Raw genomic sequence first — 12,500 nt, 5'->3', positions numbered from 1 at the left:
AGAGAGAGAGAGAGAGAGAGAGAGAGAGAGAGAGTGGGGGGAGACTGTTGGGCGTGGTTCGTGAAGTCTTATTGATGACACACAAAAAGAAGCGAAATTAGTAAGATTGAATGGAAGTGTGTGTGTGTGTGTGTGTGTGTGTGTGTGTGTGTGTGTGTGTGTGTGTGTGTGTGTGTGTGTGTGTGTGTGCCTGCGGGTTTTTTGGTCTTATTTTTATCTGTTCATTCTATTAATCTCTTCTACTTCGTTTTGATCTTTCATTTTGGCAGTTTATGGTTTTTTCATCAATCGTATTTCCATTAGCCTGTCTGTCCTTCACCCCAGAGAGAAGAGAAGAGGTGAATATTGGCGAAACGAAAGGATGAATGAGTGAATGAGAGAGAGATTGAGAGAGAGAGAGAGAGAGAGAGAGAGAGAGAGAGAGAGTGAGAGAGTGAGTGAATATGTGAGTGTGTGAGTTGGTAGGCTTATGAAGATTGGAGCAGATTTGAACCTCCACTAGTTGAAGAGTCACTCACTCACTCTGTCACTAGCGAATAGATTGTGAGGCTGACAAAAATGGAAAAATCTCTGCACAGGTTTTGGCAGGATGGCTGGATGGCTGAGATGAAGGACCGGGACATGAAAGGGACGTGTGTGTGTGTGTGTGTGTGTGTGTGTGTGTGTGTGTGTGTGTGTTAGAGAGAGAGAGAGAGAGAGAGAGAGAGAGAGAGAGAGAGAGAGAGAGAGAGAGAGAGAGAGAGAGAGAGAGAGATTGATGACAAGAAAAGGAGTGGAGCGGTACTGAAAATGAAAATTCTAAAAATCTTAAACACTTGAGCTATGGTGCTGATAATATAACCAACCAGTAACGTTAGCTTGGTATTTGAAACCCTCGCAGTTCAACACATGACCTGCATAAATTCCAGTAGGGTCTGGCACCACACAGGGAGCGTCTTTGGGGGGAGGGGTCGGGGTGGTGGTGGGGGCCGAGGTGGTCTAGTACTTATTGGTGCGGCTACAGCTGTTGCTCTGGAAGGACATTTGTGCCCGTCAGCCTGTTGCTACTGACGAGTGATGAAATAGTTATGATAATGTTGTATTTTTCGCCATTTCCTTTCATTTTTCGCCTTTTTTTTTTATACAAATGAGTAATGGAATGGAAAAAAAATATTAATAGTCGATTATTTACTTACTCATTTGTTTTTATTTTCTCACATTTTCACATTTTGCCGTTTTTTTCAGTTTCTCATAAGCTTAATGTCACTGCTCTCGAACTTAAATTTTCAACGCGCACGTCACGACACCTTCATGGCCGTAACACGTCTTGCATCACTACACAAACACACACATGAAGAACAGATACTAGCACACACATGGCTTAATAGCGAGAATATTACCGAACTGCGCACTGCCACTTGTGAACAGCGTGAGGGAGAACATGACGGAGCAGAGCAAGAAGACCACTCCCGCTCACGCTCACCTCTCCCTGCGGCGACGTGCTGGCATGCAGGAACACGGGGGAAAACACGAGGGAACACCATGTACGCGGAAAACGAGAACATGGGAGTATATTTTTGTACAGACAGGGCAACGTTCAGTATTCAAACTGTACGCCCTCCTTTCTCCCTTCATATGACAGGCCAGCTTTCCTCGGCTGTCAGAATGAAGGTTTCTCATACAAATATTCCAAGGAGAGAGAGAGAGAGAGAGAGAGAGAGAGAGAGAGAGAGAGAGAGAGAGAGAGAGAGAGAGAGAGAGAGAGAGAGAGAACAAGATCAATTCTCGTAGATCTTCATCCAATCTGGCAAAAACAGGATGCGCCTATTAAGTGTGCCGCCGTGACAGACAGAGAGAGAGAGAGAGAGAGAGAGAGAGAGAGAGAGAGAGAGAGAGAGAGAGAGAGAGAGAGAGAGAGAGAGAGAGAGAGAGAGCATTCATCTTTAGACCAGTCCATCCACGTGTGTTGTTCTCCTTCTCCGTCTTAATGAGGCTGAGGCAGGGAGGAAGAGAAGGAGGCGGCGGCGGAGGAGGAGGGAAGAGAGAGAGAGAGAGAGAGAGAGAGAGAGAGAGAGAGAGAGAGAGAGAGAGAGAGAGAGAGAGAGAGAGAGAGAGAGAGGAAAGCAGTGGGTAATATGCACGGAGACAAGAAGACGAGATTGGTGGTGGTGGTGGTTGTAGTAGTAGTAGTAGTAGTAGTAGTAGTAGTAGTAGTAGTAGTAGTAGCACTCGTACTTTGTAGAATGAAAGAATTGATAAAAACTTTAGAAGAACAGAGAAGGAGAAGGAGGAGGAGTACAAGAGGAAGAAGAAGAAAGAGGAGAAAAAGTAGTAGTAGTAAGAAGAAGAAGTAAGAAAAAGCAGCAGAAATAAGAAGAAAAAACAACAACAGCAGCAGCAGAAGATGAAGATGAAGAAGTCGAAGTAGAAGAAAGTAAGAAGAAATCAAGAAAAAAACTAAGAAAAGAAATGAAAAGAAGAAAGAAAAGTACGAGGTAGAAAGATAAAAATACAAGGAAGAAGAAAGAAAAAAATACAAGGAAGAATAAAGAAAAGAAAAAAAGTAAGAATACAAAGAAAAGAAAGGAAAAAGAAAACGAAAAGTAGATAGTAGTCAACATGCCTTTACAACAACAAAACCTCAAAAGAAGAAGAAAAGAAGAAAAACAAAGAAAAGAAAAGACAAGAAATAAAAGAAAGAAAAGAAAAATATAGATCATGGCTTCGATAACCATAAAAAAGAAGAGGTGACGGTGTGAGCACATGACCTCAAGACCACAATAGCCGGCAGCTCCTCCGTGTGTGTGTGTGTGTGTGTGTGTGTGTGTGTGTGTGTGTGTGTGTGTGTGTGTGACCCTTTCTTTTATGCGAGTGTTTTTTTCTTTTCTTGTTGCTATTGTGTGTGTGTGTGTGTGTGTGTGTGTGTGTGTGTGTGTGTGTGTGTGTGTGTGTGTGTGTCAGTTTGTAGGTATGTATGTATATAAAACAACTTTCAGGTAAATAAATAAATTGAAGAGGTAAATTTTTAGAAGAATATATTGATGAGAATAACTGTCAGAGAGAGAGAGAGAGAGAGAGAGAGAGAGAGAGAGAGAGAGAGAGAGAGAGAGAGAGAGAGAGAGAGAGAGCGTAGCACCTGTATTAGTAGTACCTATGGATCGCCACGTGGTTCCTTAACATGTGCTCCGTCAGGCTCAGGTGTGTGTGTGTGTGTGTGTGTGTGTGTGTGTGTGTGTGTGTGTGTGTGTGTGTTGTCCCTTGCTCTCATCAGGATAATTTTCAGGTGCCTCATTGATGATCTGTCGGGTTCTCATGGTGTTGTATTGGTGTACAAAATTCTTGTAAAATCACTGATAGAATCACGAAAAATGCCATAGAAAGCTCCATTATTTTCTAGTACTGACTGTTAAAAGGAATGGAGAAAAGATCGAAATGTTTGAGAAATACGATCGTGTGTGTGTGTGTGTGTGTGTGTGTGTGTGTGTGTGTGTGTGTGTGTGTGTGTGTGTGTGTGCACGTGCCCCACTCACAACTTTTTTCATTCACGCATACCATGAAAACACCAACAGTAAAACAATAAGGAGATATCTGATACCACCACCACCACCACCACCACCACCACCACCACCACCACCACCACCACCACCAGCACAGCGCACCCAACGAACTCCTGTATCACTAACGCAAAAAACACCAGCAAAAGGAAAAGAGAACTCACACCATAAGAAGCACCAGCATTAAGACCCATCTCCAAAAACTTCACAACTACCACCGGCACTACCACCACCACCGCCACCACCACCACAGCACCCACCTGCCACCTCTGTAGCCGCGTCATGAGCAACAATGCCGCCGTTTCCGTGGGTTCAAGGGCGTGCATGGTTATTCTGGTGAGAGGAAGAAAGGAAGAAGGGAGAGGATATGGGATGGATAGATGGAGGGAGACTGAAAGGTAAGGGAGGGAGGTAGGGGTGGATTGGTGAAGGGAGAGAGGTACGAGAAGAAGGGAAGGAATGGAGGAAGGGAAGAAAGGGGAGGGAGGGACGGTGCCACTCTATTCACACCCTGCTCCCCTTCACCTTCGCTCCCCTCACGAGATGTGCAGGACAAGACGAGGCTGCTGACTGTCTCATGTCGTGCCGCCCTACCTTTTTTTTTTCCCTTTTTCATGTATGCAGTATATAGATGTCCCTTCTTTTCCTCCTCGTGATCTTCTTCTTCTTCTTCTTCTTCTTCTTCTTCTTCTTCTTCTTCTTCTTCTTCTTCTTCTTCTTCTTCTTCTTCTTCTTCTTCTTCTTCTTCTTCTTCTTCTTCTTCTTCTTCTTCTTCTTCTTCTTCTTCTTCTTCTTCTTCTTCTTCTTCTTCTTCTTCTTCTTCTTCTTCTTCTTCTTCTTCTTCTTCTTCTTCTTCTTCTTCTTCTTCTTCTTCTTCTTCTTCTTCTTCTTCTTCTTCTTCTTCTTCTTCTTCTTCTTCTTCTTCTTCTTCTTCTTCTTCTTCTTCTTCTTCTTCTTCTTCTTCTTCTTCTTCTTCTTCTTCTTCTTCTTCTTCTTCTTCTTCTTCTTCTTCTTCTTCTTCTTCTTCTTCTTCTTCTTCTTCTTCTTCTTCTTCTTCTTCTTCTTCTTCTTCTTCTTCTTCTTCTTCTTCTTCTTCTTCTTCTTCTTCTTCTTCTTCTTCTTCTTCTTCTTCTTCTTCTTCTTCGTCAATCAAATTTAAGGTAAAGGAATCGCTTCATCAGATGACATAAATATTAGGATTGTATGTAGATTATTATGTGGTAGAAGTAGACCTCATCTCTCTTACTTTCCTCTCAAATTCAGTTTTTTTTTTTTTTTTTTTTTAATACAACATGGTGCCAAATCCTTTTTTTCCGGCCATCTTCGGGTGGAGGATTGGAATGCGGGGTGGGGATGAGCCTTCTCCTGTGCTATCCTCTCTCTCCCACTCGAGTAGAATAGTTACTCACACACATAGTTACTCAGACAGTCTAGTAAGGACCTCAGGGGCTGCTGTTGTTTGGTCTTCCTTTGTATTCCTTTGTATTCCTCCTCCTCCTCCTCCTCCTCCTCCTCCTCCTCCTCCTCCTCCTCCTCCTCCTCCTCCTGACTACCTCCATCTTTTCCTTGTTCCTCTCTTTCACCACTTCCACTACTTTCCCTTTTTAACCAACTCGTTTTGTTGTTGTTGTTGTTGTTGTTGTTGTTGTTGTTGTTGTTGTTCTATAAAGTCGTAAAAAGGGGAGGGGGAATGCATGATTTTAATATGAATATAATTATTGGGGAGTACAAAATCTGGCATGCTTAGATTGGAAAAATAAGTGATGTATTTTAAACACACACACACACACACACACACACACACACACACACACACACACACACACACACACACACACACACACCACACACGCATACACTCACACACACACACACACACACACCACACACACACACGCATACACACACACACACACACACACACACACACACACACACACACACACACCACACACACACACACACACACACACACAGAGAGAGAGAGATGAGAGAGAGAGAGAGGAGAAGAGAGAGAGAGCAGGAGAGAGGAGAGAGAGGAGGAGGAGATAGAGAGAGAGAGAGAGAGAGAGAGAGAGAGAGAGAGAGAGAGAAGAGAGGGAGAGAGAGAGGAAGAGGAGAAGAGGGAGAGAGAGAGAAGAGAGAGAGAGAATTATGTAATCTGCACAAGAAAGTAAGCGTCTCAGTTCCCTGGTTTTTCGTCTTCTTGCCAGCATTCCTTCGAGTCACGTAAGGAAAAGGATCCACTGAGCAAACAGAAACGTGATCAATGCAGCGACTGTTTTTTCTTGTCTGTCCGTCTGTCTGTGTGTCTCTTTACCTAGCATTCGCCTGCGTTACGTGGAGAAGTCAAGGATTTATCATGAGCCACGTTATTGCCTGGATTTCTTGCCACCATTTGTACTTACGCCACTATATACCCGTGGGAGTCTGTCTGTGTATGTTGCAGTGAAGTGATGAGTTATTGTGGAACACTGTATAAATGGGCTGGTGATATGATAGAAGGAAATTAAGAAGATAAAGATGAATAAACTTAATCTTTGGTTTAAAATCTACAAGAGAGGCAGAAGAGAAAGTGAGAGAGAGAGAAAAAAAAATAAAGTAGCATACTTCAGCAACTATTAATTTCAAAAGACACAAATAAACAAAACGAGGCGAGGACAAACAGATAAGCAGGACAAGACACTTAATATAAACCCACTGGACTGAAGGAGGCGAGGGAGCGAGGCCAGGCAAGAAGTGAAGAGAGGTGACGCGCCGCTGCCTCAGGTTAGGGATTGCCGAAAGAGTCACTTAGATCTGAGGTTCTTGGGCTGGTTCAAGGTCGCGTGTCTGCTGACGGAGGATGGCAGGAGGCAAGGGGCAAGGGGGACAGGGGGCAGGCACGAGACGGGTAAACCGACCTCCTCCCCTTGCCCTGTCTTGTCCTGTCTTCTCCTGCCGTGCCTTGTCTTACCTGGTGGCTTGCTCCTGATGTCTTTGCTGGGTGTCTTCAAGGGGCCCGCTGGACAGCTAATGGTGCTGGCAGTGTGAGGATTTAAAGACGTGACGGTGCCTGTGTTCGTGATGCAGTTCGTGATGGGATGAAGTGTTATTTCTTGGTGTAGTAGGAATAGTTATAGGAAAGTGTAATTTTTTTCTCTTCTCAGGTAAAAAGAAAAAAAAGTCACTATTTGCCTATTTTATTAACTCGTACACTTACTGTAAAGAGAATAATATAAGAAAATTGTCTATTGTCTTCATTTAAGGAACTCAAGATGAAGAAAAGAAAGTGTCCTTGTGCCTTCATTGTTAAGGGAGTGGTAAAGAAAAAAAAACTGTTTATTGTTTTAAGAGACGTACAGTATATGAAAAAAAAGCTCCACTATTGTCAAGGAGAAGTGATAAGGAAGTTATGTGTCTGTGCTGTTTGTAGAGCCACCGAGGGCCTGCTGAGTGTGGCTGGGTGGTAGATAAGAATGTGAAGGAAGGAAGGAAGGGAAGGAAGGAAAGAAGGGAAAGGAAATAAATGCTCCCTTCTTGTATAATTTTTTTTTATTCTAAGGTTCACTATAAAATGCATAAAGGAAGAAAGGAAGGAAGTCATGAAAGAAATGCTCCCTTCTTGTGCTGTTTTTTTCTTAAGGGACTTTGTAAAGTGCATAAAGAAAGAAACGAAGGAATGTTAAGTGCATAAAGGAAAGAAGGAAGGCAGGAAGGAAGACTTGAAAGAAATGCTCCTATCTTGTGTTACTCTTTTTTCGAAGGGGGACATTGTGAAGTGCATATGGGAAAGAAAGAAAGGAAGGAAGGAAGGAAGGAAGAGGACGACAACCTTAAATTGATTTTCAAGGGATACTAGATTATAACATGCCACTTTTAAGTTTTAGGTCAAATTGCTCTGCCGTTATGGAATAGATCATAAAAAAAAAAAAAAAAACTGTCATTTTGAGGTTTTTGGATGAATTGTGGCTTCCCGTGCATTAGAGAAAGAAAGGATGGAAAGAAACGATGGAAAGAAATGTTCCCTACTTAGTGTTTTTGTAAACGACACTGAAAATAACATGACACTTTTAATATTTTTCTTCAAACTTCTCTATCGTTATGAAATAGTGAAAAAAAAATGAAGGAAAGGAAAGTATTTTTATTTTGCGATTTTGTGTCAATTATAATTCACTATAAGGAAATAACTTTATAAATAAAAACACTGCATGAACGTTTTTGAATGAAAGCATCCTGTCCTGACAAAGTAATATTAAATGAGGCTGAAATTATTGAAGATTAGAAAGTTACCACGGATCACTAGTCTTTCTTAATTAAGTAACTCGTTATAAAAAACCAAACACGGCACCAAGGTTCTTATGTTTAGAACGAAGGCAGTCTCTCGTAACAAGATAGTTTAAACGAGAAAGAAAAAGCCACGTGACGATTAGTAAAGTTGTCACGCATCAGTAGTTTACCTTAATTAAACAACTTGCATGGAAAACAAACAGTCATTAGCACTGTCTGGAATTAACGCGGTCTACCGTACGGAAATAACTTGTGTGAGAAAGAAAAACCTGCCACGGATGACTTGAGGGTGCGCCAAGAAGACACTGATAACCCCTGCCTGCTTCTGTATTTTCCTGTCTTTGTCTCGTACCATTTCAAGAGAGGTGCTTCAACACTGCCCTCAATTTTTTGATAACCCTTTTGACTGTACTCGTTTGGGGGACTGACACCTTTAGTGGACATTTTTTATATAGCATTTTTGTTTCCTTAGGCCAGAGTCCCTTGTTAACAAAAAACCTAACCTAACCTCAACGTAGACTTATTGAATGGGTTGGTTAAATAGTTGATTGGTTTCGGCCCAGCAAGAACGTATACATGTGTTCGTAAGGTTAGGTTAGGTTTCGGCGCAGCAATAACGTATACAGGATGTGGTCGCAAGGTGAGCAGCACGCACGTGGGTTAGTAAGGTGCCAAGTCGATGTGTGCAGGCTGCCTTGATGTGCGTGTTTCTGCGCTGGTAGGGACAGTGTCGTCATCAAACAAGTGGACGAGATGAAGGAAAAAAGAAAAGATGGGTACCTGTATTCGCGTGCGTTAAGTGCATAGGTAAATTACAAAAGGAAAGTCGGAAGTCGAATAAAATGAAAATGAATACATAAATAAAAATAATAATAATGAATAAGTAAACAAATAAATAGAGGTAATAAAACAAATGAATAAGAAGAATAAACAAAATGAGATGAATAAATGAATAAGTACACAATATTGTCAGTTGCAAATATATTTAGAGAATATAAAAGAACGAATATATCTTCCCCAGCCAGCATATATACTTGCATAATCGATTACATGTAAAGAATAATAATTGATCCTTGCCTGCATACAGAATGGATTAATGCAGAAAGGAAATCAATCCGTTGCAACAATATTTATTTACAGAATGAATAAAAGTGCTAATATAATCATTGATCCTTTGCTTGCATTGACATATTCTGAAGGGCAAGATTGGTAGGTAACATTAGAGAAGAGACTCAATGCAGACTTGTGCCCAGGTTTCTCACTTCTGGCGCGGTGAAGGACAGCTGAGAGAAGCTTTAATCCTCTATCAACCCTCTCAGTACTGTGATGTCCTTCGATAATGAATAATGAATGAAAGGGGAAAATAGAAGGTATATTTTCTCTTTTTAAGCTAAAAACTACCTAAAAAAAAAAAAGTGTATATAATAAGTGTTAAAGGGAAAATTTGTAGTAAGTGTTAAAGGGAAAATTTGTCTATCAGGGAAGATGTTCATGACAATACGACATTTGCTATTTGAGTACATTTGCATTACTTGACATGATAAACAATAGAACTAGAAGCAGTAATTAATATGAACTGCTCAATCACACTTTTTTGTCCGCCATTGCCTTGCAGACTTGTACTTCACGCACATCACGCCACTGACAGCTCATGACAACACGACACTAGTTATTTGAGCAAACCTGTATGATTTTACTGAACAAAAGATATAAATACAGTTACTAACAGGTTTTTACTCGCTTGCTTCTCTGGCTGTCATTAGTGTCTTTCAAAATACTCAAAACCTGCACTACAACATTTTATTTACCCTTTAGTACCTCGGCATCACCCTCACAGCCTTCTAGGTGCTATTATTTATTAAGTTTGTGGGGATATTTTACGTAATCATGGAGTCAAGTCAGAAACAAAATTGGCCATTCTCTCTCTCTCTCTCTCTCTCTCTCTCTCTCTCTCTCTCTCTCTCTCTCTCTCTCTCTCTCTCTCTCTCTCTCTCTCTCTCTCTCTCTCTCTCTCTCTCTCGATTATTTTAAGGACATAAAAAAATAAAGGAAACTGCAAAAAGCCATCAAGCCTACACGTGGTAGCTCCTGTATAAACATAGTTCCATATATCCACCTACGTATCGTCTTCTCCATGTATAAATTCGTCTAAACTTTTAAAAGGTGCCTATTGACTTGGCGCTAAAAATATTCCTTCTGCTTCATTTTAGGAATGGTATTGTGAGTGGACATTCACTATTTTTTTTCTTTTGCCTTGGTCTCCCTGACACGTAAATAAGAGAAAACAAATATAATTTCTATTTACTCATCTACCGCTATTTATATTAAACCTACAGTAGGTGAGTTTATGAAGCTATTAAGTTGGATGGTGAAGTTATTGAGTTTATCTTCAAGTCGTAACAAACAAAGCGGTTATGAGCACAATGAGAGGATTTTGGTGGCGAGAAAACACTGGATGAAACAGGAGAGAAATACAAATAAATCTGCTGCTTTTTGTGTTTTCTCGCCACCACAATTTCACTCACTTGTCCAATGTATACAACAAGAACACAATGATGGAAGTGCCTCTTGATGTTCGAGCACGTCACTTGTCACTTGGTCAGTCTGTCGTTCAGGTTCAGAGGAGAGGAACACGAGGCAGGAGTATCAGAATGTTGGGAGTGTTCAAGGCTCTGAGCAGCACTTGGGCGAGCCTTACTGCTGCACGCCTCACTGCTCCTCGGGATTGTGATTGTTATGATGTGCTTCACTACGAGCGTGTGTGCTGGTCTTTGGTTTATTGTATCCTGTGGCATTGTATTATGCTAATTTATTTATGTATTCAGTCATTTATGTATCTATTTATTCATCTATTTATTTATATAGTGATTGAATGGTACAAATAAAAACGAAAGTAGCTGCTGAAACTTATATTTTACTTTATGGTACTTTATGATACTAAAATGGCGCGCATTAGAGAGAGAAAACCTAATGATTATAGTGATTACGAGTATCTTTATTTATCTGACCAGATTATTACTGCTCATGTTTACTGTGGTTAAGACTGTCAGAGGAGGACTCTTGTCATGCCTCATTATATATTTATCTTTATCTTGTATGTATTTGATTTGTTAGGTGTGGATTGATTGACTGAGTGACAGCAGTATTAGGTGCCGCAGCCTCAGAGTAGGGAGGGCGCAGGAGGGAGGTGAGTGCATGAGTAACCCATGGGCGTGCAGCGCGTGCATCGTACAGCGCTGCGAAGGGACGTGTAGGGAATCAGGAGGGAGGGGCGGAAGAGCTATAGACAGACAGCCTTGGAGTTACATTACGGCCGGTGCTTGTAGTGCAGCGGCCGACCACCAGCGACCACCAGCGAGTGTTGCCGCGCCGCTCGCTCATCAGGCGGAGACTCAACCTGCCGCTGCTGCTCATGAAAAATAAGCTGGAGCGACGGGTGGCCGGGAGGGGCTGCGGAGGGCGCGGCGTGTCAGACAGGAGGGCGGTGGAGGCCTGCTGACCCGTGCACTGAGGCCCTTGATGAACTGTTAGGAAGGTGCAGCCCAGACCACGCGGCGCCCGGCTAAGGAAACTCGGCTGTGCAATTAGTGATGTGGCGGGGAAAGTTAAGAGGCTGACCCAGTAAGCAGAACACGTTTATGAGCCGACGAAGGTTGCCGCCGGTCATGAAAGCTACCTGTTGGAGCCACTTGGCAGACCCGCTCGCTGAGAAGCATTGACATTCCGTCTCGAAGGTTATTGAGAACAAGACGCCAGGCGAGTGTTGAGGTATGCAACAAAAAGGTACCGGTAGGGGAACTTTTTAACCGAAATTAATAAACAGACCATTTTCTGAGTAAGCTGTGTGGGATATAAAATGTCAACACGTGTTAGAATTCTCGCAGGGAAGTTTTTTTCCTTGTTGATTTAGAGTGAATGAAGAAATGTTTACTTCAGTCCTGCTTATTATAATGTCTCTTTTTTCCTCTTTCTCTCTCTTTCCCTTTCTGTGTTACCTTGTTCTCCTTCTTATCCTGTTTCCTATAAGGCTCAAACGCTTGCATCCCTCAGCAAACACACGCCTGGCCTTCAGTCGCATCAAGCATAAACACCGCCTTGTTCTGTTACCTTCCTTAAGTAGTACATTTACTGCTGATGTCATTCCTGCCATCACGCCGCCACGCCTCCTTTCCTTCTCGTGGTGTTGTTGATTTATTGTATTCTTATTTACTATTACTAACCATTTTATCGCTATAGTCATTTTGTTAATATTTACAGCTCTGTTAAAAAAAAGAAAAGGTTTGCATGAATACACACACGCGAAAGAGATAATATGAGGTTTAGTTTTTTTTTTCTTAGGGTACAAAACAAGTAACGTGTTTAAAAGCCTGTAGAAAAGAAAAAAAAGTGTCTGGATAACTGTTCATGACTGGAAAATTGTGCAGCAGTAAAAGGATTGCAGTCGTAAATTTACATCCTTGATTTGATAGGTGAAGTTTTGTTAAATTTAGTCTTCTATATATATTTTTTTATACGAGTCGTTAATTCCCCCACAAGTTAAACAAAACTAAAAAGAAAAAAAGTGATGTAAAGCAATAGAAGACAAAGACTCCACTCATTCCCACACGTGCAAAGTGATGAAAAATTATGTAAAAAAATAAATAAAAATAACGGAAATACAAATACGAAAGATAAAACGAAAATATATTTATAATCACT

General features: G+C 41.5%; 1 protein-coding gene across 1 annotated transcript in view; it reads right to left on the bottom strand.

The window, feature by feature from the left end:
- LOC135097651 (cilia- and flagella-associated protein 251-like) overlaps positions 1–12,500 on the bottom strand; it is a 31,589-nt gene that overhangs the window by 4,933 nt on the left and 14,156 nt on the right. The window contains exons 3-6 of the mRNA XM_063999603.1: positions 6,490–6,554; positions 5,017–5,107; positions 4,128–4,681; positions 3,698–3,924 (exon numbers count right to left, since the gene is read on the bottom strand). Coding sequence (XP_063855673.1) covers positions 3,698–3,924; positions 4,128–4,681; positions 5,017–5,107; positions 6,490–6,554 — 937 coding nt within the window. The remainder of the gene's footprint in view (positions 1–3,697; positions 3,925–4,127; positions 4,682–5,016; positions 5,108–6,489; positions 6,555–12,500) is intronic.

This window comes from Scylla paramamosain, chromosome 4 (assembly GCF_035594125.1).
Source record: "Scylla paramamosain isolate STU-SP2022 chromosome 4, ASM3559412v1, whole genome shotgun sequence".
NCBI lineage: Eukaryota > Metazoa > Arthropoda > Malacostraca > Decapoda > Portunidae > Scylla > Scylla paramamosain.
This window is presented reverse-complemented; position numbering and strand designations above follow the sequence as displayed.